The sequence below is a fragment of the Hyperoodon ampullatus genome, assembly GCF_949752795.1.
Source record: "Hyperoodon ampullatus genome assembly, chromosome: 9".
NCBI classification, from domain to species: Eukaryota; Metazoa; Chordata; class Mammalia; order Artiodactyla; family Ziphiidae; genus Hyperoodon; species Hyperoodon ampullatus.
The window spans coordinates 94,728,858-94,750,807 of record NC_136922.1 but is presented as its reverse complement, the minus strand read 5'-3'; the positions used below and the strand labels follow the sequence as shown (position 1 = coordinate 94,750,807).

Below are 21,950 nucleotides of genomic sequence, written 5' to 3'. Positions count from 1 at the left end.
GCCATCCTACCTGCTGTGGAGCCGAACGGAGAACAGAAACGGCCCCCATGCAAGAAACTGGAATGTGATTTTTTTTTTAAGCATGTAAACTTTGAAGCAGAAAGACCAAGTAGTCTGTCTTTTGTCATAGGAGGTGTTGCCAAGGAGAAGGTGCCAGCTTCAGGGAAAACTGGCACCTGCTGAGGGTGTGGGGTTGAAACAGAAAGATGCATTCTTTCTACAGATGTATAGTGAGCACTTACATGCCCCAGGCGCTGTGCTAGGTGCTGGAGGTACAGCAGCGACATGGGCGAGAAGCCAGGGAGGGACGTGCACTCACCCTGCCCTGTACCTGGAGGCCACCCCACCTGTCCACTTCTCCTGAGAAGCGCCCTGGGCTTTGCCTCTCCTCCCCGCAGTACCCCCTCTTCCGTGTGCCGGGCTCGCGTTTTGTGTTAGCTGTAGGCCCGCTGTTGCCTCTGACTAGATGGTGAACTCCTAGAGGAGCCACAGGGTCTGGCTTCTGATCTTCAGCACCCAGCACGGTGCCTGGCACATAGTAGGCGCTTAGGAAAATGGCAGTTGAACTGTTCCGCTAGGTGAGTGAATGAGTGACGCTAAATTCTGGCATGGAATAACCCTTGGTAAGAGTGGTTTCTTCTTCACTGAAGAATAAACGCACCTTAGCAACCATCGAACATGCTTCAGGTGTGCTAAACAAAAAGAAACAGATTTTAGACTTGACTTGGAACATCCAGGAGCTCAGAGCCTTATGGACCAACAGAACAGGGGCCAGGCATCTGCCAGGCCACAGCAGAAGGGTCTTCATTCCCCCAAGGATTACTGAGGGGCCAGAGAAGTGCCTTCCTTACCCGAGGGCTCGTGGCCTGGGTTTTGAGCAGATTATTATGGAGCATCTGCTGTGTGCCAGACTGAGGATCAGAATGCACGAGACAGGGCTTCCCTGGTGGTGCAGCGGTTGAGAGTCCGCCTGCCGATGCAGGGGACGCGGGTTCGTGCCCCGGTCCGGGAAGATCCCACATGCCGCGGAGCGGCTGGGCCCGTGGGCCATGGCCGCTGAGCCTGCGCGTCCGCAGCCAGTGCTCCGCAACGGGAGAGGCCACAGCAGTGAGAGGCCACAGTAGTGAGAGGCCCGCGTACCGCAAAAAAAAAAAAAAAAAACACACGAGACACAGACTGTGCCCTTGGGAAGGTTTAGTAGAGGGCAGACACACGGACATATATCTCCAATAGTGGGTGGTCAGTTAATACTTATTGGACCGATCTGGTGGTTCGTGTCGATATGTTCATCACGTGGTCCACCAGCACAGAAAACAGGGTGTGTTTGAGTGAGGAAGGAGGCAGGGAGGGGACAGGCTATATCAGAAATATGACCAACGTGTCATGCATGCAGAGAAAAGGACACAGCCTTTGAATGAGGGGGAGTTTCGGGGTAAATTGGAAAAAGTTGAAATCCAAGGCAGGAGGCCAGTAGGGAGTTACAAGAGAGGCCTGGATTGCAGAGGGCACCAGCAATCCCGCAGCCGTGGAGCTGAGAGGGTGGTGGCTTCAAGAGGGAGGTGAGAAGGGATGGGCCTCTGCAGCCCTGTGGTCCTGACCCTATATTCTCCTGGTGCCACCTCCAGCGCCCCCCCCACCCCGCTACCTCCGCTGGCTTTTTTGCTGTAATTCGTTCGTGAGCCCCCTACAGGTAGGTGTCCTCCGTGCCTCGGTGCCAGCCCCGCTGTGGGTGCCGTGCTCGGCTGAGCAGGGCCGCATGCCCACGCCTGTCTCTGGGCCTCCACTTCTGCGGGTCCCGCCCGCACAGAGGCCTGCTCTTCCCCGGGTGAAAGCCTCGTGCCCTGGCTTCCATCCTCCTGTGTTTTGTGCTGCCTTAGAACTTTCCATCTGAATCACGTATTTCAGCACTTCCTTATATTTAATAAAGGTTTATTCAGTCAACCAATCCTTACTGATTGAGTGGCTGCTAAATGCCAGGCACTGTGCTGCACTGTGCTGCCCTTGTGGGCTGAGCAGGGGAGACAGACAGTAAGCAGGTTATTGGGAAAGTGCTGTAAAGTGACATTTATGGCACTGTAGACGGAGACTAACTGGTGCCGAGGGACACCTGTCTGTGGCGGTGACGATTAGGCTGAGGTTTGACGGATGAGAAGGAGGCCACCACCTGAGAGGCAGCGGAGGGAGCATTTGAGGCAGAAGCAACAACAATGCATGAAGGCTCCAGGTCCAGAAACTGGAAGCTGGTTAGCCTGGAGCTTATTGAACCTGGACAGTGCCAGGCTGGGCAGGGCCCGGCTGAGGAGGTCTCCGTGGGCCTGGAGGGCACTGAGACCTCATTCTAAGTGTGGCAGGGAGCCTCTGAAGGGCTTCAGGCCGAGGGACGTGTGACCTGTTCAGCCAGTAGACACTGGATTGGAGGAAGGGGTGACGAAGTGGAAAGACCAGATAGGAAGCTCCAGGTGAGATGGGTGGCCAGGGCCAGAGCAGTGGCAGTGGCAGTGGAGAATCAGGGGCCAATTTGAGATGTACTTCGGAGCTGCCATGTTGATGGATTGGGTGATGAGGATGGAGAGGGAAAGAGAGGAATCGAAGGTGAATTCCAGGTTTCCAACGTGAGTAACAGCGGGGTAGGGTGGTGATTCCATTGAGTGAAACAAGGACAGAGGGAGGAATTATTTGCAGGCGGGGTGGGGGGCGGGTGCAGAAGGGAAGAGTTCCCTTTCAGACGTAGTAAGTTTCAGATGATTGTGAGACATTCGAGTGGAGATGCCAGGCCATCAGAAACATAAAGCTGGAGCTGAGAAAAGTCCAAGATGGAGATAGACATTTGGAAATAACACAAAATGGGATTTAAACCTGTAAGAACGGATACAATGACTCTCTCAGTTTCCTAGCACTGCAGAAACAAGTACCACAAAATGCATGACTCAGAATAACAGATATTTATTCTCTCACAGTTCTGGAAGCTAGGAGTCCAAAATCAAGATGTCAGCAGGGCTGTGCTCCCTCTGAAGCCTCTAGGGGAGGAGGCTTCTTGCCTTTTCTAGCTTCTGCTGGCTCCTGGCATTCCTTGGCTTGTGGCAGCATCACTCCAATCTCTGCCTGCATCTTCACATGGCCATCTTCCCTCTGCGTCTGTGTCCAAATTTCCCTCTTCTTCTAAGGACACCAGTCACATTGGATTAAGGATCCACCCTACCCCAGGATGACATCACCTTAACTAATCTGTAATGACCGCATTCCCAAAGAAGGGCACATTTTGAGGTAACAAGGATTAGGACTCCAACGTGTCTTTTGGGGACACAATTCAACCCATAAGAATTACCTAGAAAAACAAAGAAAAGAGAGAAGAGAAGGGGTCCTAGGGCTTTGCCATCAGGTAGCAGTTGGATAAAGGAAGACAAGCCATGAGCAGAGGGGCAGGACAAACGCGGCAGTGCGTGGTGTCGTGAAAACCAAGACTGCGTGTTTCAAAACAAGACAGAACGGTCAACTGCATGGAAGAAATGCGGCTCTCGGGGTCCAGAGCTTACAAGCCGACCCGGGGACGTGATGTGGTCCCTGCTGGTCTTGGCGAGCTCTGCACTTGCGTGGAACAGAGGGGAAAGTTCAATTAGAGCAGGGAGGGAAGATGCGTGAGGCAAAGCAGTGGAAGCTGCCGGAGATGACTCTTTAGAGGTTCAGCTTTGGAAGGAGAACAGAGAACCAGGGCAACAGCTGCAGGGAGCTGAAGGGATTAGGAGAGGTTTGGTGTTGGGTTTGGCGTGTTTCGTCCTTGCATTCTGCTTGATTTTTTTTTTTTTTTTTTGCGGTACGCGGGCCTCTCACTGCTGTGGCCTCTCCCGTTGCGGAGCACAGGCTCCGGACGCGCAGGCTCAGCTGCCATGGCTCACAGGCCCAGCCGCTCTGCGGCATGTGGGATCTTCTCGGACCGGGGCACAAACCCGTGTCCCCTGCATCGGCAGGCAGACTCTCAACCACTGTGACACCAGGGAAGCCCTGCTTGATTTTTTAAAACGGGAGATGCTGGAGCGAGTTTGTGTGTTTGGATCCGCTCTGTTTTCATATCTGTGTGTGTGTGTGTGTGTGTTGTGTACGTTTTGTGCTCGACCTCACTTGCCACGTGTGCTTTTGTGCTGCCTTCCCAGCATTGGGGCCCCCATGGACAGGGCTGCGCCCTCTGTTTCTTTTGTCTCCCGGCCGCCCTGCCTGACTGACGCTCAAGCATTTGTTCACTATGGTCACGGCAAGAGAAATCCTCTGCTGTATATGTCACGGTACCACGAATTGCTGCCGTTTCCTTTTCTGATGGAGAATGGACTGAACGATTTTCACAGGCCCTGTCCGTGTAACGTCAGCCGATGGAATCCACGTCTAGTGTTTCTCTCCAGAGAACATTGCTGGAGCGCCCTTTGCGGGACAGTCTTACTTGTTGGATTCTGCTAGGCAGAACATCAGGGAACAGAATCTGGAAAATGGGTTTCCAGAGGTTCCCAGTGGCCTGCTTAGGGGCATGAGGACCAGCTGATTAACCTGATCGGAAGAGCAGCCCCATGGTCACATCCAGAGATTCCCCATGGAACAGCAGCAGCCTGTTCCTAAGCCCCAACCTGGAGACTGGAGTGTCCAGGCTGCAGAGTGCAAAGGGACAGGTCACAGGAAGAGGGGACAGAGGTGCCGAGATGCTTGATCCTGAGGCAGCAGCGGCTGCCACAGGAGGGGCTTCTCAGGGCCAGACCAGAATACCTCTCCCAGGGAGAGGAGGCAGGTGGACACATCTGACTCTAGAACAGAGAGAGCAGAAAGCAAAGCAGCTTCTGGCACATATGTAGGAAAAGCATGTTGTTTTCTAATGTTCTTTTCAAATACTCCCTTCTTTTCTAAACGATGTGGTTTTTTAAATAAACCAAAACCACCTCTGAAGAGATTGCATTGCCAGAGGCAACCTGCAATAATTTGGTCGGTTACACACAATGATTGGGTGGCTCCGGAAGCCCTGGTGTGGGGCAGCAGCACTGGACACAGTGACCTAGGCCAGTTGTGGGATCGGAGGCCCCATGACACAGGACAGTCCAGCAGTGATGTGTCATAAAACCACCCCCAGCGTCCCCAGGGCATCAGTGCCAGAGGGCAAGAGCAGCCTCCCGTATTCACAACGGACCGTCAGCTACTAGGCTTGGAGGAGAAAAAGACCAAAGACAGGGCGAAATGTCAGGCAAACACTGGCAGCTGAAGATGCCCAGCAGTGAGGGGATGGGGACAGGGCAGACCCATTAAGCAGCAGCTCGCCCCCCAGCCCCCGCCCTCCGCAGCAACTCCCTTCTCCGAAGCCTGGGGAGACCCAGCCTTGGGCTTCAGGACAGGCACTCTTACCTCCCAGACCGTGACTGTGGAGCTCTGGAAGCACCAGCGGCAGTGCTGACTCTCCAGCTCCAAGGAAGTGAAGAAACTCCTTTTTACACCTGAAAAGTCAAAAGACTTGGTAGCAAGACACTTTGGTTCTCGTTCGGTTTTTTTTCAGTACCATGATGTAGAGAAAAAGAAGATTCGCATTGAGAGCAAATTTAAAGGAGCAGGTGGGGGCTTCCCTGGTGGCGCAGTGGTTGAGAGTCCGCCTGCCGATGCAGGGGACACGGGTTCGTGTCCCGGTCCGGGAGGATCCCACATGCTGCGGCTGGGCCCGTGAGCCATGGCCGCTGAGCCTGCGCGTCCGGAGCCTGTGCTCCGCAACGGGAGAGGCCACGGCAGTGAGAGGCCCGCGTACCGCAAAAAAAAAAAAAGCAGGTGGGGAGATGCTTTTGAAGCAGGGAAAATTCAGCTTGAAGCTCCAAGTGGAGGTGTCTCTGACGCCCCCTCCCCTGCCACCCCCCCGCCTCTCGTGCTAGCTGGGCGAAGGTAACGTAGGCAGAGAAAGGTGTCCCCGCTCCCTGTGCTCCCCTCCAGGCTGCTGAAAGGGTGGAGAGTAGCATCTTCCTGTATCGCTTAATCAAGGGGACAGTTGAGAGAGAGAACAGAAGTTGGGCTAATGTATCAGCAGAGTGCCTCGAGCCATGTTTTTTAAAAAAACATAAACTGGGTTCGTATCTCATACTCGGAATGTGATTTTCTCCAAAATGTACCCCTAGCAATCATGACCAATTCCTAGAAAAGAAGAAGTACTCTGTGGTCTTTGGTTTTGATTACCAACTGCATGTGAAATTTTCTCGTTGAGTTTAGGTGATTTCCTTTAGAAGTTCCAGCATGTAACCTGGTTTATCATGTGAAGGAACATAATTTCTACAGTTAGGAAAGGGTTTATAATGGAATTCTGATTGCTACCCAAACTAGGTATTGCGAACAGGGTTCTATAATTGTCATAGTAGAGAACTTTTTAGAAGCTAATGAAAAAACACAGTGTTTCCTTGGGAAAGTGATACAAACTCCTAAGGATTGTTGACTTAAACAGATATTGGATTTAATCCCATTCTGGGTGGAGGCAACTTGTTTTATATATATTACTGAAAATAGAATACCTGTACTTAAGAATTCCTTTGTAAAAACTGGGCACTCTAAAGGTTGGTTTCCTGAGTTTTCAGCCACAAAACATAATTCCCCAAGTGTCTCTGAAATGATACTTAGCTCATCTGGCTGGAGTGTAATGGTAATGAAGTCAATAGCTGTGGTTCCCTGGGGGTCTGTTCTAGAGCCACAGACCTTCCCTTCTTCTCAGCCAGTCATTCAGCCAGGCTCCCTGCTGATGGGGAGGACCAAGTCAAAGGATGGAGGGGTCATTTCAATCCAGCTCGAGAATGAGAGGCCCTTCAGGGGGTCAATAATGGTACCTCAGGTTTGAAAGACTGGATTTTATGTACAATTTATGTAGAAATAGCTGCCTGCATTTCCAAATTGCTAATGATTTTTTTCCATTCTTCCTCTTCAGGGCCCCTGAGATCATCCTTGGTTTACCGTTTTGTGAGGCAATTGATATGTGGTCCCTGGGCTGCGTCATTGCAGAGCTGTTCCTGGGCTGGCCGCTGTATCCAGGAGCTTCAGAGTACGATCAGGTGGGTCCGGAGAGCACAGGTGTGCACAGCAAGCCCTCATTCTTCTTCTGGATTGGCACCTCATTTATAACCTGATGTATGGACGGGGCTACGCGGTGTTATATTGTCTCCCGAACCTTGCTTCCTTTCACCTCGCTTTTCTTTCTTTATTCCTCTTTCTTTCTCCTTTTCCTTTGATTACTTCTTTCTCTCCCTATAAAATTGTTGTTTTTCTCCAAGACACTAGAGCCATTAGTGTCCCACATGTATGATGACAGGAAAAGCCCTGATCTCATTCTCATCTTTTCTTGCAGATTCGGTATATTTCACAAACACAGGGTTTGCCAGCAGAATATTTATTAAGCGCAGGGACAAAGACAGCTAGGTTTTTCAACCGTGACACAGACTCGCCGTATCCTCTGTGGAGGCTGAAGGTAGGAAGAGCGTCCCCTCCAGCACCCAGCACGCAGGGAAGAAGTTCCCGTCGGTGGGGAGCCTTTGACAGCGGCCTGTTGGTCCTGGACCTGATTGTGATTCGGCCACGGGGGAGGCGCGACTGTGGTTGATACATGGTGGGGATGAATCTGAATGTTCAAAAAGCACCACTTTGCTTGACCTGCTGCCTTTTGCGGCTCAAACTCTGATCGCTAAACTCCTGAGATTTAATCCAGTGCATCTTAATGACCTGTCTGGTTGGTTACTAGACAGGGAAATGAACCACCCCCTGCCCTCAAGGAGCTCCCAGTCCAGAGGGAGCCTGAACCTGTGTGGCAAGCCCTGCCTCCTCCCCGTGACCAGCGCTCTGTTCCCGGCAGGAACAGAGCGTGGGAGGCCGGAGGAGGGAGCCTTTAATCCCGCTGTGGCAGAGGGTTGGGGAGGAGCATTCGAGCTGGGCCCTAAAGGATGAAGAGGGCCTTCCAGGCAGAGGAAGCAGCCTAAGCAACACAGCAACCGAAGGCTCCGGGGAGGGGTCTGCTGGTCCCGGCCGGCAGGTGGTGGAGTGCACCGTTGCACACCGTAAACTCTGGTGGTTTGACTTTAACAGAAACATATTTTGCTTTCACTTTGATCTGTGCCTAGTAATTAAAATTAATGTTTTTTTCCCTGGGAAGGAGAAAATAATACAAGTCTTAAGTGTGTTTTGTGTTCATTTTAGGTGCTTCTTTTTTTGCAAGAGTGTGGGTGGGTGTTTTTTTTGACAGAAACCACACTATATTCTAATACATTTAAAGATAATGTGTGGCCAATGGTGGCAAAAGACTTTGAAAAGAGATCTGGAAGCTAAACAAGGGTCTTAGGCTATTGACGGGGGTGCTGGCGATTGGGAGCTGTGAGGGTGAGCAGCTCAAGGTCAGGTCCGGTGAAAAGGAGTCCCGGGGGGGAGGAGGCCGAGGCCGGGCAGAGGCAGGGTTCACTTCTACGTCTTAGTTAAGATCCTCAGGCCCACTTGGCCAGCTGTTCCCAGATCGAAGCCTGGATCTTAGCAGCTCCAGGTGTGCTGTCCTTGAGTGAGATCTGAAGGATTAATTACCTGTGATCCATGAATGAGTCCAAAAATCCATAGTAATTGGAAACAGCAGCTTCCTAGACTGAGGCCAGTTCGGGAACTGGGTGTGTGTGCCCCGGGCGCAGGCGGAGGGGACACACAGAACAGACTCCGGAGCCAACTGCCATTTACTGGCCCTGGGACCTTGGCAGGCTCCTCAAGCTTTCTGTTCCTGTTTCTCCCTCTGGAAAATGGGCTGGCACCTGCCCTCCCTAAGATGGTTGTGAAGGGCATTACATGAGTTCACGTGCTTTAGAATAGTGCCTGGCACATAGGGAGAGCTCGATGTATACGAGTTTGATAAATTAAATTAACATTGTAAGACAAGTGGAAAAAGGGCTTCTGCTTTTCCACATATGGAACCTGACCTTATTCCTTAAACTTAGGGGAGAATGCAGGGCTGTCAGGGTTGTGGCATATCTTGCTCATCTGGGGATCCTCCAGACCTGACTCAGAGCAGGCCTCCAACAGGTGTTCATGGGAAGGAAGGAAGGAAGGAGGAGGGATGAGTTAGTGTGGAGGCTGAAGAGAGGAAGGAATTCGCACACAGGTCACTTTAAGAAGAATCCTAGACTCCTTCTCTGAAAGGTGGGAAAAGACCCTCTGGGAGAAGCAGAAGCTGGCAGGTTTGAGTCACAGTGACTAGGAAATAATTCACATTACCAATGGGCTTTTGCCTCTCTTGACCAGACACCGGATGACCATGAAGCAGAGACGGGGATTAAGTCAAAAGAAGCAAGGAAGTACATTTTCAACTGTTTAGATGACATGGCCCAGGTAAGCTCCGTGGGTGAGTATGCAGTGTTAGCCCTTTAAAAACCAAGCACAGCAAGACTTCTGGGAGAGCAATTAATATAGGATGGCGGGTAGAAATCCACATTACTCAACTGTGGTGGTTGACCTTGACCTTAAATAATGATATGCCAGCCTTAGGAAGAATACCATTGGGTTTGTGGGACATTTTTAAAACCTTACACCAGGACTTCCCTGGTGGCGCAGTGCTTGAGAATCTGCCTGCCAATGCAGGGGACACGGGTTCAAGCCCTGGTCTGGGAGGATCCCACATGCCACAGAGCAGCTAAGCCTGTGCGCCACAACTACTGAGCCTGCGCTCTAGAGCTCGCGAGCCACAACTGCTGAGCCCATGTGCCACAATTACTGAAGCCCGCGCGCCGAGAGCCCATGCTCCGCAACAAGAGAAGCCGCCGCAATGAGAAGCACGAGAAGCCCGCGCACCGCAATGAAGAGTAGCCCCTGCTCACCGCAACTAGAGAAAGCCCGTGTGCAGCAATGAAGACCTGACGCAGCCAAAAATAGAAAAATTGAAAAAACCTTACACCAGCTCTTTAAAAATGGCTTCAGTTTATTGGTTCCCAATTGTAAAATAGTACTGGCCAATCATACTGATGTCTTCATGAGAAGACTTCAAGCCCATTAGTACATTCGAGTTTAATACCCATGATTAGTTCCCTAGGGCTACCTTAACAAGGGGCCATAAACTGGGTGACTTAAGACAACAACATTTAGTCTCTCGCAGTTCTGGAGGCTGGAAGTTTGAAATCACAGTACCAACAGCCCATGTTCCCTCTGCAGGCTCTAGGAAAAAACTGTCCATGCCTTTCTCCTAGCTTCTGGTGGCCCCTGGCAATCCTCGGTTTCCCTTGACTTGTATCTGCATCCCCCCAGTCTCTGCCTCCTTCTTCATGGGTCTTCATCCCTATGTTCCCTCTTGTCTCTGTGTCCCAGTCTCCCCTCTTTCTCTTATAAAGACGGCAGTCATTGGATTTATGGCCCACTCCACTCCAGTATGACTGTAACGTGGTTACATCTGCAGAGACCCTATTGCCAAATGAGGTCCCATTCACAGGTACCAGGGATTAGGAGTTACATCTTCTGCGAGAACACAATTCAGCCCACTGCACTCAGTCTCTCTCAGCTCACTGGAGGGACCACAGGCTCTCACCTTTGTGCCCAGAGAAAATTCTAGAACGTCAGCTATTTTTAGGGTAAAAACTAGTCTGAAATTAGGGCAACCCAAAGTGAGTTTTTCTTCAAAGCAATGAAAAATAAAGCTACAGACCAATAAACACTTAGCACACCTCTTATGGAAGAGAAGTGTAACCAAAAATCATGACTCTGAGTAAAGTGTACTTGTCAGTTGATTAGAAGCTTAGATTGTCTGAGAAAACCGAAATTGCTTTCCCGCGCATGTCTTGGAAAATATAGAAAGCACTACAAAACAAGGCTTTTAAAGGCCATCCTAGTATAAACTTGCTCTTGGAAGAAAAATCCTGTGTTCACATGTCCTGCCTGCCTTGGCCAGAGGTGATCCCAGCGAACCCAGGGACTTGAATAATTGGGGCCCTAGTTCAGGACCTGCAAGAGGACTGACACACCGTAGGTTTGGGAAGAGGGTGCTGAGGCCCCAACATCGCCCTCGGAAGGTTAAATAAATAAACCTTTTTGCATCTTATTTTTTACTGCTTGGTTGTAATTATTGTTTTTCTTAACTGTGGGGAAATACACGTAGCATAAATTTTATCATTTAAACCGTTTGTAAGTGTACCATTCAGTAGTATTCCGTGCACTCACATTGTCACGCACTCCGTCTCCAGGACTCTCTTCATCCTGTGGTTCTTTGCAGTGAGGCGTGATGTGAGGTGCATTTCCGCCTAAGTGATGAACAGGAGCCGGGTACCCCCGGCACGTTTATACATTTGCAGGTGCCGGCAGTGGCCTCTCCCTTCCCCGCCTGCCCTCCCTCTGTCTCTCCTGCTGAGAGAACAGCCGCGTCCGGTGGGCAGTGATGACCCGAGGCAGCGTCTCCCACGGGGCAGACACAGCCTTCCGGGGGTTGGGAAGGGGTAACCAAGAGATTAGGATGGAGCTGCAGGGCGCAAAATAAGAGGGGTCAGGGGGAGGGAGGCCACGCGGGGTCTTGGTAACCTGTCCCCGCTTACTTTCAGGTGAACATGACGACGGATTTGGAAGGGAGTGACATGTTGGTGGAAAAGGCGGACCGGCGGGAGTTCATCGACCTGTTGAAGAAGATGCTGACCATAGACGCTGATAAGAGAATTACTCCGATCGAGACTCTGAACCACCCCTTTGTCACCATGACACACTTACTCGATTTTCCCCACAGCACACAGTAGGTGTCCCATGCGATGCTTTTTTATTCCAGGGCTCGGCAGACTTTTTCCTGAAAGCCCCAGATAGTAAATATTTGAGGCTTTGCATCCATACGGTCTCTGTCTGGCACAGCGGCTCAGCGCTGCCATTAGAGCTGAAAGCAGCTGTAGACGATACGTAAACCGATGAGGGAGGCTGTGTTCCAGTAAAACTATTTATCAAAACAGGTGGCGGCCACATTGGGACCCTGGGCCGAAGTTTTCTTGACACCAAAGAGGGGGAACGGTGGAGCGTGAGAGGGCACGAGGCCGGGTGGGCCGGACCCTGGGGGTCTGTGCACGAAGCGAGGTGCTCAGAATGGCAGTGTCTGTGACGCAAAGCCACGTGCGGGGGCAGAGGTCACGAGTGGACTCAGTCCAGTTTGGATCTGGGTGTGTTCTTTCGTTTGTTCATTCATTCATTCGCTGTGCGGTGTGCTGTGCCAGGGGCTGGAGTATGTGGGGAGTAAAGCAGCTGGGACCCCTGCCCGCTGGCGCTTACAATCTATAGGAGAGAGGAAGGTACTAAACCAGCGGTCCCCACATATACAGGATGCTATCAGGGGTCACATAGGACGGGGAGAGCATGTAACAAGGGGGCCTTGCTTGGGACATGGTGGGGAAGACCTGAGGACAGGACCGCCAAAGGAGAGGGAGGTGCCTGGTGGAAGGGCCGGCGAGAGCGGAAGGGGCGTTGCTATATGGAGACTCCAACACGGGCAGGACCAGCACAGGAGCTGGAGGACAGGGGGAGAGATGAGGCCCCAGGATAGGCCAGGGGCGGGCCTTCCGTGTTACGGATTTCAGCCTTTCTTCTAAGAGCAGCGGGAAGTCATTCAAGGATTGATGGCGGGGGAATGGCTGGTGAGAGTTGTGTGTAACAGAGATGTGTCTGCTGTCGCTTGATCAAGTCAAATAAGCCTGGAAAAAAATGCCCATCAGATTTGGCAACTTGGAAGTTGTTGGTGACTTAGTGAGAGCTGTTTCAGTGGATGGTAGAAGCAGAAACCAGTTTAGCAGGTTGAAAGACTGAGAGGTGAAGAAATCGATAGGACCCTTTCAAGAAGGAAGGCCGGGAAAGGGGAGGGAAAAAACAGAGGGGGGACTAGGGAGGGCCCAGGGGTGGGGTTTCCTTTCATATGGAAGAGACTTGAGCAATTTAAGATGCTGATGGGAAGTGTCTGGTAGTAAGAGCTTAGAGATAAAGGATGCTCAGAAGATGTTTCCCCGAGGTAGTGGGAATGACCGGGATTCAGAGGGCAGGTTGTGGACTAGGCCAACCCCATGGGACGGGCGGATGGAGGAGGGGCGTGTGGCTGGGGCGGGGGAGGAGAGGTGCGGGGCTTCTTCAGCCGGCTTCTGCGGAGAGCAAGGTGGTGGTGGTGGTTTAAGGAGGGTAGAAAAGTTGAGGTAGTGGGAGGTGGCAGAGTAAATGGAACAGAGAAATAGAGCAGAACCGTTGAGCGCGGAGGTTGGACATGAATAGCGCGGCTGTAACTGAGCTCCCCAGGTGCAGGCATGGAGAGACATGGAGGGATGGAGGTAGCTGGGTCCGTCAGGTGGAGTGTTGCCGGGCTGCTGAGAGAAGAAGGTTGACACGGAGTTAGACGTTGGCAGTGGAGCAGCTGAAATCCAAAGTGATGGCTACGGGAGGCTTAGCCAGAAGAGAAAGGAAGTGAAGATGGGAGGGGTCCAAAGAGACTGAGTGGTCTGATCAGCTCCAAGATCGGTTCGTATAGTAATAGTCGAATAAGCCAGGTGGGTAGAAAACGTGACCAGATGGGAGGCTTGAATTTCTAGGCTTGAATTTGGGGGAAGCGAAGCAGTTTCCGGTTGGACAGTCTAAGGAACGGGTGGCTGGAATTGACCACAGGTCACTGGAGGTGAGAAGGAACTAAGAAGCCGGGATGTCTGACGAGCAGTCAGGGTGACCTCTGAAGTCGCCCAGGTGGGCAGGACTGAGCTAGTGGCCCAGGCCTCGGCGAAATGAGGAGGAAAGGACCACTGAGTGGCTGAGTGTCTTAAACAGCAGACGTTTATTTTCTCATCATTCTAGAAGCCCAAGATCTAGGTGTTTGGCCGAGGTGGCTTTTTCTGTGGCCTCTCTCCTTGGCTTACACATGGCTGGCTTCTGCCTGTGTCTTCACATGGCCTTCCTTCTATGCACGTCTGTGTCCTAATTTCCTCCTCCTTCTGAGGAATTGGATTAGGGCCCACCCTCATGACCTCGTTTTACCTCTTTAAAGATCCCATCTCCAAATTCAGTCACATTCTTAAGTACAGGGGGGATTAGAACTTTAACTTAATGTGAATTTGGGGAGCACAGTTCAGCCTATGACAGAGAGGAATGAGAAACAGCACTTCAGCCTCTCGACCCCCAGGCGCTTGGGATGTGAAAGAATAAACAGTCACCTCCCTGGGTGTCTGCTGGGAGAAGCAGGGTGCTCGAGAGAGCAGCAGATTTTAGATAGGGTCAGGAGGGAGAGGGAACACACGGGAAGAGGCCGCGGATCAGAGACCGCTGCAGGTCATCATGGGCCCTGCCACGGCCACAATCAGATTGGGCTGATTAAGGCTGGATTTGACCTTAACCAGCATATGAGAAAGGATGGTGTGGCACCTACCATAGATGGTGCTTCCTCAGTTTTAAGTCTGTTCCTTGTTAGCTGTTGTTGAGCAAGTCAAATTGTATTGCAACGACCAGACATTGCCTCTAATTCAGAAGCACGTTTGAAACAAGCAAACTCCTGTATAAAGAAGGAACTTGGACCCATCCCTTGCAAACTCTCATTACGGGATTTGTCCTTTTTCTGGGTGTGGTAGGGGCAAGTCAAGGGGTGTCAGTCTATACCACAAAAGAAAGGCTAACTTGGTGATTTACCGGATAGGGCCCCGTAAGATCAGTCTTTGCGTATTTGGGGTGAAGTGAGATGACTGAGAAACAGCTATAGATAGGAGATGGAGGGGTGCTGACTAGAGGGCTCCCGTTACCATCTGCACCAAGTCAGTGAGACAGTCCCCTGCATAAAGTTGGGGGCTTGGTTGAATGACCTCAGGGTGCTGTCTGTCTCTGGGTTCTGTAAGGAAACAGATATATAGGGTGCTTCACTGTGTGGGATGAAGACCAAGCGTGGAATCCATGGGCATCAGCTTCCAATTCAGAACTTGGTGTGAGACCAAGAGAAGCACTGACAACTTAGATTTCGGAAAATAAGTCTCGGAAGGAAAGAAGGGTCTTTGCTCATACCCAGGCTTACCTGAGAGTAGGCCTGATCCCCAGGTAACCCTAGAACTTATTGGGCAGACCATGGAGAACTCTGGGGCTAGAAGAAACCTCCAGGCCACCCCCCCCCCCGCTAGAGACCCCACCTCTGGGGCTCGGCCAGGGTTACCCCAACATCCAGATTAACAGGTGAAAGAGACTCCATTCATTTCTCCATGCCAGGATTCTAGTGCACAAATTCCTTAAAAACCATTCTCAGAATTAACCCAACGTGAAAGTGCTTTCCTCTAACTGAAACTAAATACTCAGACCAGGGCTTCCCTGGTGGCGCAGTGGTTAAGAGTCCACCTGCTGATGCAGGGGACGCGGGTTCGTGCCCCGGTCCGGGAAGATCCCACATGCTGCGGAGCGGCTGGGCCCGTGAGCCATGGCCGCTGGGCCTGCGCGTCCGGAGCCTGTGCTCCACAACGAGAGAGGCCACAACTGTGAGAGGCCCGTGTACTGCAAAAACAAAACAAAACAAAAAAAAACTCAGACCATTTCAGTTAGAAGATTCTGAGTCTAAAAGCTTTGTGTTGAATTGTCAGAAAACCGTTGATGCATTAAATACAGTCCAAAAAGAACACAAAATCTATTGTTTTATTCCTTCAGCCTCCACGTGAAAGCACTTAGCAGTGGGCTTGATACTTAGTAGATGCTCAAAACGTGTTGGCATTACCAGCATTAGTAATAGTGTTTCTAGCTCTTGGTTACTGGAGATACGTTTTCCTTCCTCTCCAGGGTTGTCAGTCAGTAAATGTTTATTTAGTGTGCATTGTGTAGCCAGTGTAAGTAGTCATCAACTCAGAAAGAATGTCTAAGTCAGTTCAGAACATCTTTCACGGAGAGGATGTTTTGGGATAGCCCACAAGCACCTGCTTGGCCCAGGATATAACTTACCTATAGTATGTGGAAACAGTATGCATTTGTAATCTTAAAATAGTAGAATTTTATATTGTTATTAAACTATTTATAATTAAAATAAGTATTTTAAATTGAAATGTAATATTCATTATCTTGAATATTACCATTTGAGGAAAATTAAGTTTAATTAGAAGAAGACACAAGTGAATGAAAAACAATGTATAAATTCTAAAGGACACTCTACGGTGGATTTTCAAAAACTTGGTCAAGGCCACTCGTGGCTTTCCTTGTCCTTGATGCTGGTGTCAGCAACACTTTTATACTTGACTTTCATAATTAAGAGTTTTGTTTTGATTCACAAATGCAATGGAGGAAGAAAAAGAGGAAGAGAAATTTTACTTCATGTAACTGGGCAAGAATTAGAAAGCTGAAAGGCAGAATGCAGGAAGGTAAAGAGAATGTACATGTGTATGTGAAGACTGCCAATAATTAGCTCTTGATCTTGACAAATTACCCATCCTCTGTCTGCTTCAGCCTTACTCATGAAATAGGGCCAACAGTCGTATCTCTTCCCCTCGTGGTTGCTGTAGGACTGAACGAGACAGTGCTTGCAAACAGCTACCACGCTGTCAGTAAAGTTAGCCACTAGCAGTGATCATTAAAATCATTGTTCTCATTCCGTACACAATCCAGGGAGGAACAAGAGCGGCAAGAGGTCCCGATGCTGGGTTGGTTAGTTCCTTGGCTGACCCCTAGATGGCGCTGGTGCCCTAGACTAGCTGGAAAGGGTGAGCGCGAGGAAGGTGGAGGCAGGTCATCACCTGCTGTTCAACGCTCCCAATCAGAGAACTTATACGTTTGTTTATGCGCCAGAAACCACCTTGAAAGCTGAGAATGAGCAGTGAAGGTGGAGGCAGATCAGCAGCATGAGGAAATGCAGTGAGGGCCAAGAGGTCTGTTGTGCTGGTGGAGAACCTTTACCCACCAGGATGGGGAGAAGAGGTAGTGAGACAATGCGGGGATTCATCTAAGTACCGCCGACTCTTGAAATGCAGACGCTGCATGAGAAATCCAGGAAATTGAGACCTAACGTGAAGTGTCCCGGTTGTTTTGTTGATTAGATTAACTGTTCTCTCTTTTTCTCTCTCCATTTTCTCCCCTGTATTCCACCTTACCCTCTTGTCTTTCCCTAATGCCTCTGTCTCTGCCTTTTGCATGAACAGCGTCAAATCATGTTTCCAGAACATGGAGATTTGCAAGCGTCGGGTGAACATGTATGACACGGTAAACCAGAGCAAAACCCCTTTCATCACACACGTGGCCCCCAGCACATCCACCAACCTGACCATGACCTTCAACAACCAGCTGAACACCGTCCACAACCAGGTGAGTGGGCAGCGGAGGGGAAGGCAGGCGGGGCTGACAGTGTGAGCGACAGGAATTCTACTTTCCCACCAAACCGAGTCAGGAGACAAAACTCCTCCAATATCACGTACAACAGACAAAATCCCTCTGCTGTCACATTCAACTCTGTAAGAAAGTGTGTGTTCCCAAGGTTATTTCCTTTGAGAATCCCAGGCACTCTTTATATTGACTACTGGCTCATCGAAAGGTCCCAGAAATGACTCACTAAGGGAGTTACTTCTGAGATGGTACCTCTTACTCCTCTCCTGTCTTGATGTGGGAATAAGGTAAAGGAGATGCTGTGATCCTTTTATGACCGACATCTGCCTGATAGAGAATTCTAGAACTGGAAGGGATGCTGGCAGTCCCCCAGCTCAGGCCCCTGCTCCTGGTGTCCACACTGCTGGGTCCACATGATCTCCTTGCAAGACAGATAAAACCTGTCCTTTTCCAGTTCTTGGGGAGGATCAATTCATCAGTCTTGTCAGCAGAATTCCAGCAGTTAGAACTAAAAAGGGACCGGGAAACTGAGCTTTTCTTCCCACAGCTTTCCAACCTTTTGCAGAAAATTAGCAGAGTCTAGCACCTAATACACTGCTCGAAATATGGATGACACCCAGGAAATAGTTACTGAATGAATAATCCCCAAGTCCTCACTCAGGCTGCCTCTGGTATCTAAGAGACTTTTACTTTTATTCCCACCAACCAGCCTTACCAGTTCCACCAAATAAATGTCCCTAGATTTTTTTCAGTCTTAATATCAATCTTTAATGACAACAGCACACCTGTGTGTGTACACACACACACACACACCCCACCCCATAGGAAAGGAGTGTATATGTTCTAATCCTGAAGTGTGAATACTCTGCTTGGCCATTTACTCTTTTCCGACAGGTCCCCTACTCCCACGGAAGAGTCATTGACCCTGTTTTCCAGGCCATTCCTGGCATGGTGTGTTGCTAAGGCCCAGCTTTACTTCCCAGCCTGTCCTCTCCTGCCTAAACTCTAGGAGAGGCTGCCTGGAATCTGCTGCCCCCTGGAGGCCCTTGGTGTTCTTACAATTCTCCTTGGTGGGAAGAGCTAATGTTCTCTACAGCCTGGAGTCCAAAATAATAAACATTCCCACCCGGTGCCTAGCTCAGTCCTCAGGCTAAGGCAGCCACAGCCAGTCAGGTGAACTCCTTGACAAAATATCCCCGTGGTTTTGTTCTTCATAACCAGAGCCCCATCACAGTGAGTGGACTATCTTGCTGGTGCCGTAAGCAGGGAGAGTAGAAGACACGTTGAAATGGGAAGGTTGGCCTGTGAGGAAGGAGGGCCAGACTAAGATGCATATACAGCATTCGTTAGGCAGCAATTGGAGATTTTTGAGCAGCGTGGTGACATGCACAAAGTAGTCTTTTGGAAAGAATGTTCTAGCCTCTGTGTCCAAGAAGAATTGGAAGAGAAGAAGCGGAGGCCAGAACATCACTAGTCAGGGCCTTACAGGTCCCAGGCACCAGGACAGGCCTCAGCTAAGGAAGTAGTGATTAAAAAGAGGGTTCTGGGGACATTTTGAAGGAAGGAGCAGCAGTACCAGTGACTGGCCAGAAGGGGGAGTAGTTGAGCGCCAGCGTGGGAACCTGGAGGAGAACGGTGCTAGTGCCCTGAAGAGGGAAGCCCAGAGGCAGGAAGATGTGAGGAGGGTCTGGTCTCTGGTGTGTAGAGTGCACGCAGGTGGTGGGAAGTGTGTATGTGGGGAAGCCTCCCGGAGAGGTGAGGCCATGGAGAGAACAAAGAGGAAACACAAGTCGTGCCATCAGTAGCAACACAGATGCTGGCCCAATACAGACGACTGTATATAAAACAGATAAACAACAAGGACCTACTGTGTAACACAGGAAACTATATTCAGTACCTTTTAGTAACCTATAATGGAAAAGAATATGAAAAAGAATATACACACACACACATATATATAACTGAATCACTTTGCTGTGTACCAGAAACTAACACAGCATTGTAAATGAACTATACGTCAATTAAAAAAAAAAAAAATTAGTTTGGCCAAAAAGTTCGTTCAGGTTCCTAAGATCTCATGGAAAAAGTTCATAAGATCTTACGGAAAACCCAAACGAACTTTTTGGCCAACCCAATAAAAGATGCTGGCCCACACGTGTCACACGTGCATTCCCAGTCACACTACCTGGAGGCCGATTGTGTGGTGCTGCAAAAACAGACACTTATTGTTACAATAATATCTTAAAATCTAAACATGGGCGCCAAATAATTCAAGTGATTACTTTCAAATTCTTTTGCTTTGCACTGAAATTCAGCATCAAATATAAGTATAAAAATCATGTAAAATGAGACTTTATCCTTTTTATCAGATTTGGCACACATGCATACCCTTCTTGAAATCCTAATTTTGTATGTGTCCACGATATCCTTGTGGCTCTTTCCCTCCTTACTTTTTTAGTCCTTGTAACCTCTAGTGGCAAAACCTCTTAGAAACAAGGTTGAATTTGAAGCCATAGGTAACTCCACCTATCTTGCTAAAGGATCAGCATGAAGAAGACTAAGATGGGGTGAAACTGGAGAATTCCCAATTTAGAATTTCTTTTCCTTCCGTGTGTGGCTTTGCTTCACGTGGAATTTCAGTCTCAAATGCTGTCTCTTTCTGGAAGAGAAAGGAAAGAGGACATAAGTTCAGTATCTGTCTAACCCATCTCCATTTAAGTTCTCTTGGCCCACTGGCATCTTTTCTCCCTGCCTTCCAGCTTTAGTAGTTGAACACCAGCATGAGAATGCACCGAATTCCAACAAGTAACCCCAGTCTCAGCATGTCCCTCTCCGTCTCTATTTCTGCAGCGTATTTCTTTACAGTAACGGTGCTCTGCAGACATCTCAGGGCATCTGTAAACAGTGCTGCCCTTAGACCTGAGAAAAAGGGCCCCCTGCCTGGGCCCTCCCCAGGTATGTGTGCTTCCATGCCAAGCTCTGGCTACCTGGCACCCCAGGCTTGGTTTCATCCTCCCCAGTATGGACTGTACCACCAAGTCCAAATACATGCACTCAAAGGCCCTCAAGTTGTGGTACAGAGCTGGGACAGGGAGAGAAGGAAGGCAGGCATTCAGCTCCACGTTCCAGTGGCCAAGCCAAGGAATCCAAGAGGGATTCAAACTCAAACCCAGTCTTCCAGGTGGTTTTGAAAGTGTACGTGTCCAAGTGGAAGGGCAGAATGTAAGTCCTTTAGCCGATTTTTAACTTTGCAGTATTTAGACATGATATGCAGGCGTCCATTTGCATTTGCAGGCCCCATAAATGTTAGGAACAGGCCTGAATGTAAGCACCGAAGGTGGTTCTGTGTCTCATGGGGCTGCAGGTGCCTGCTTTTCCCTGAGACTTTCCAACTGTATTTCCACTCCCCTGTTTTTGCTTTTTTGCTCTTGGTTTTCGTTTGTTTGTTTGCTCTTCTTTGAGTTCATTTATTTGATTTAGATTCGTGTCTCCCAACATGCCACCTCCCTCATTTTTTATTTGTGTTTATTTTTGTTTAATCCCCACCATTCCTTTAGGCTCCCACCTCCACCAGTGCCACTATTTCCTTAGCCAATCCTGAAGTCTCCATACTAAACTACCAATCTGCACTCTACCAGCCCTCAGCGGCATCCATGGCTGCGGTGGCCCAGCGGAGCATGCCCCTGCAGACGGGAGCGGCCCAGATCTGCGCCCGGCCCGACCCCTTCCAGCAAGCGCTCATCGTGTGTCCACCCGGCTTCCAAGGTAAGGCTGAGCAGACACAGCTTCTCACCTGCTTCCAAGAGGACCACCTCTGGGGCGCCGGCCCCCAAACTCTTCTGTCCTGCTAAAGCCCTCTTCATTTCTTTTGGTGAGAGCCCTGGCATCACTGAACTTGAGGGCCCCCGTACTGCGGTGGCCAGCCTAGAAACAGTGGGACTTACGTTTCGGCACCAAGTCAGTGCCTTGTTATTCTCATCACCTGCCAGTGGTTTCGTCCCAGGCCCAGCTGCTGTCTGTAAATCAGCACATTGTGTGTGTTCCCATTGTTATGCTGATGTCAGCTCTTGCATTTCCTCACATGGAATATCCTGTGTGGCTTATCTGTAAAAAATTGCCGATCTCCAACAGCCAACTAGTCCCAGTTCTTGTGAAGAATATAAATCTGTCTGAAAAGCATTTCCTGGACACCACCCCCCGACCACGTGCCCACCAGGTGATCCTTTGGCCATGCACCCCGGCACTCTTCTCCTGAAAATTCTAAGCTGGAGTTGACTGCTTGGTTACAGTTTACACAGAAAGCTCAAGAATTTGTTTCTGAAACCCTCCTGGTGTAAGTCTACGTGGTTCAGTCTGAATCAGTGCAATTCCAGCCGCCTCACTCCTCCCCCAAGGCCTGGCTTTGACATACGCAGATATATCTTCATGTCGAAAGCAGTTGTTTTCCTGCTGTAATTTGCCAGCATAACTGTTCCACTTTTGGCTTTAAAGATTCCTTAATTTGACCTAGTCTTTGAAAACATTCGAGGCTGTTTTCGTGGTTTTTTTAAATTTTAAGTTAGAGGGAATTCCCTGGCAGTCCAGTGGTTAGGACTCCACGCTTTCACTGCCAAGGGCCTGGGTTCAATCCCTGGTCGGGGAAGTAAGATCCCGCAAGCCATGCGGCACAGCCAAAAGAAAAA

General features: G+C 49.9%; 1 protein-coding gene across 2 annotated transcripts in view; it reads left to right on the top strand.

Annotated features, from left to right (window-relative positions):
* HIPK2 (homeodomain interacting protein kinase 2) overlaps positions 1-21,950 on the top strand; it is a gene marked incomplete at both ends in the record, with an annotated part of 121,917 nt that overhangs the window by 67,361 nt on the left and 32,606 nt on the right. The window contains 6 exons of one of the 2 annotated variants that reach the window (XM_079710918.1): positions 6,920-7,043; positions 7,337-7,456; positions 9,259-9,345; positions 11,535-11,719; positions 17,088-17,250; positions 20,907-21,033. In XM_079710918.1, the coding sequence (XP_079567044.1) occupies positions 6,920-7,043; positions 7,337-7,456; positions 9,259-9,345; positions 11,535-11,719; positions 17,088-17,250; positions 20,907-21,033 (806 nt within the window). Of the gene's footprint in view, positions 1-6,919; positions 7,044-7,336; positions 7,457-9,258; positions 9,346-11,534; positions 11,720-17,087; positions 17,251-20,825; positions 21,034-21,950 lie in introns of both variants that reach the window. The other variant, XM_079710917.1, reaches the window with a different exon arrangement.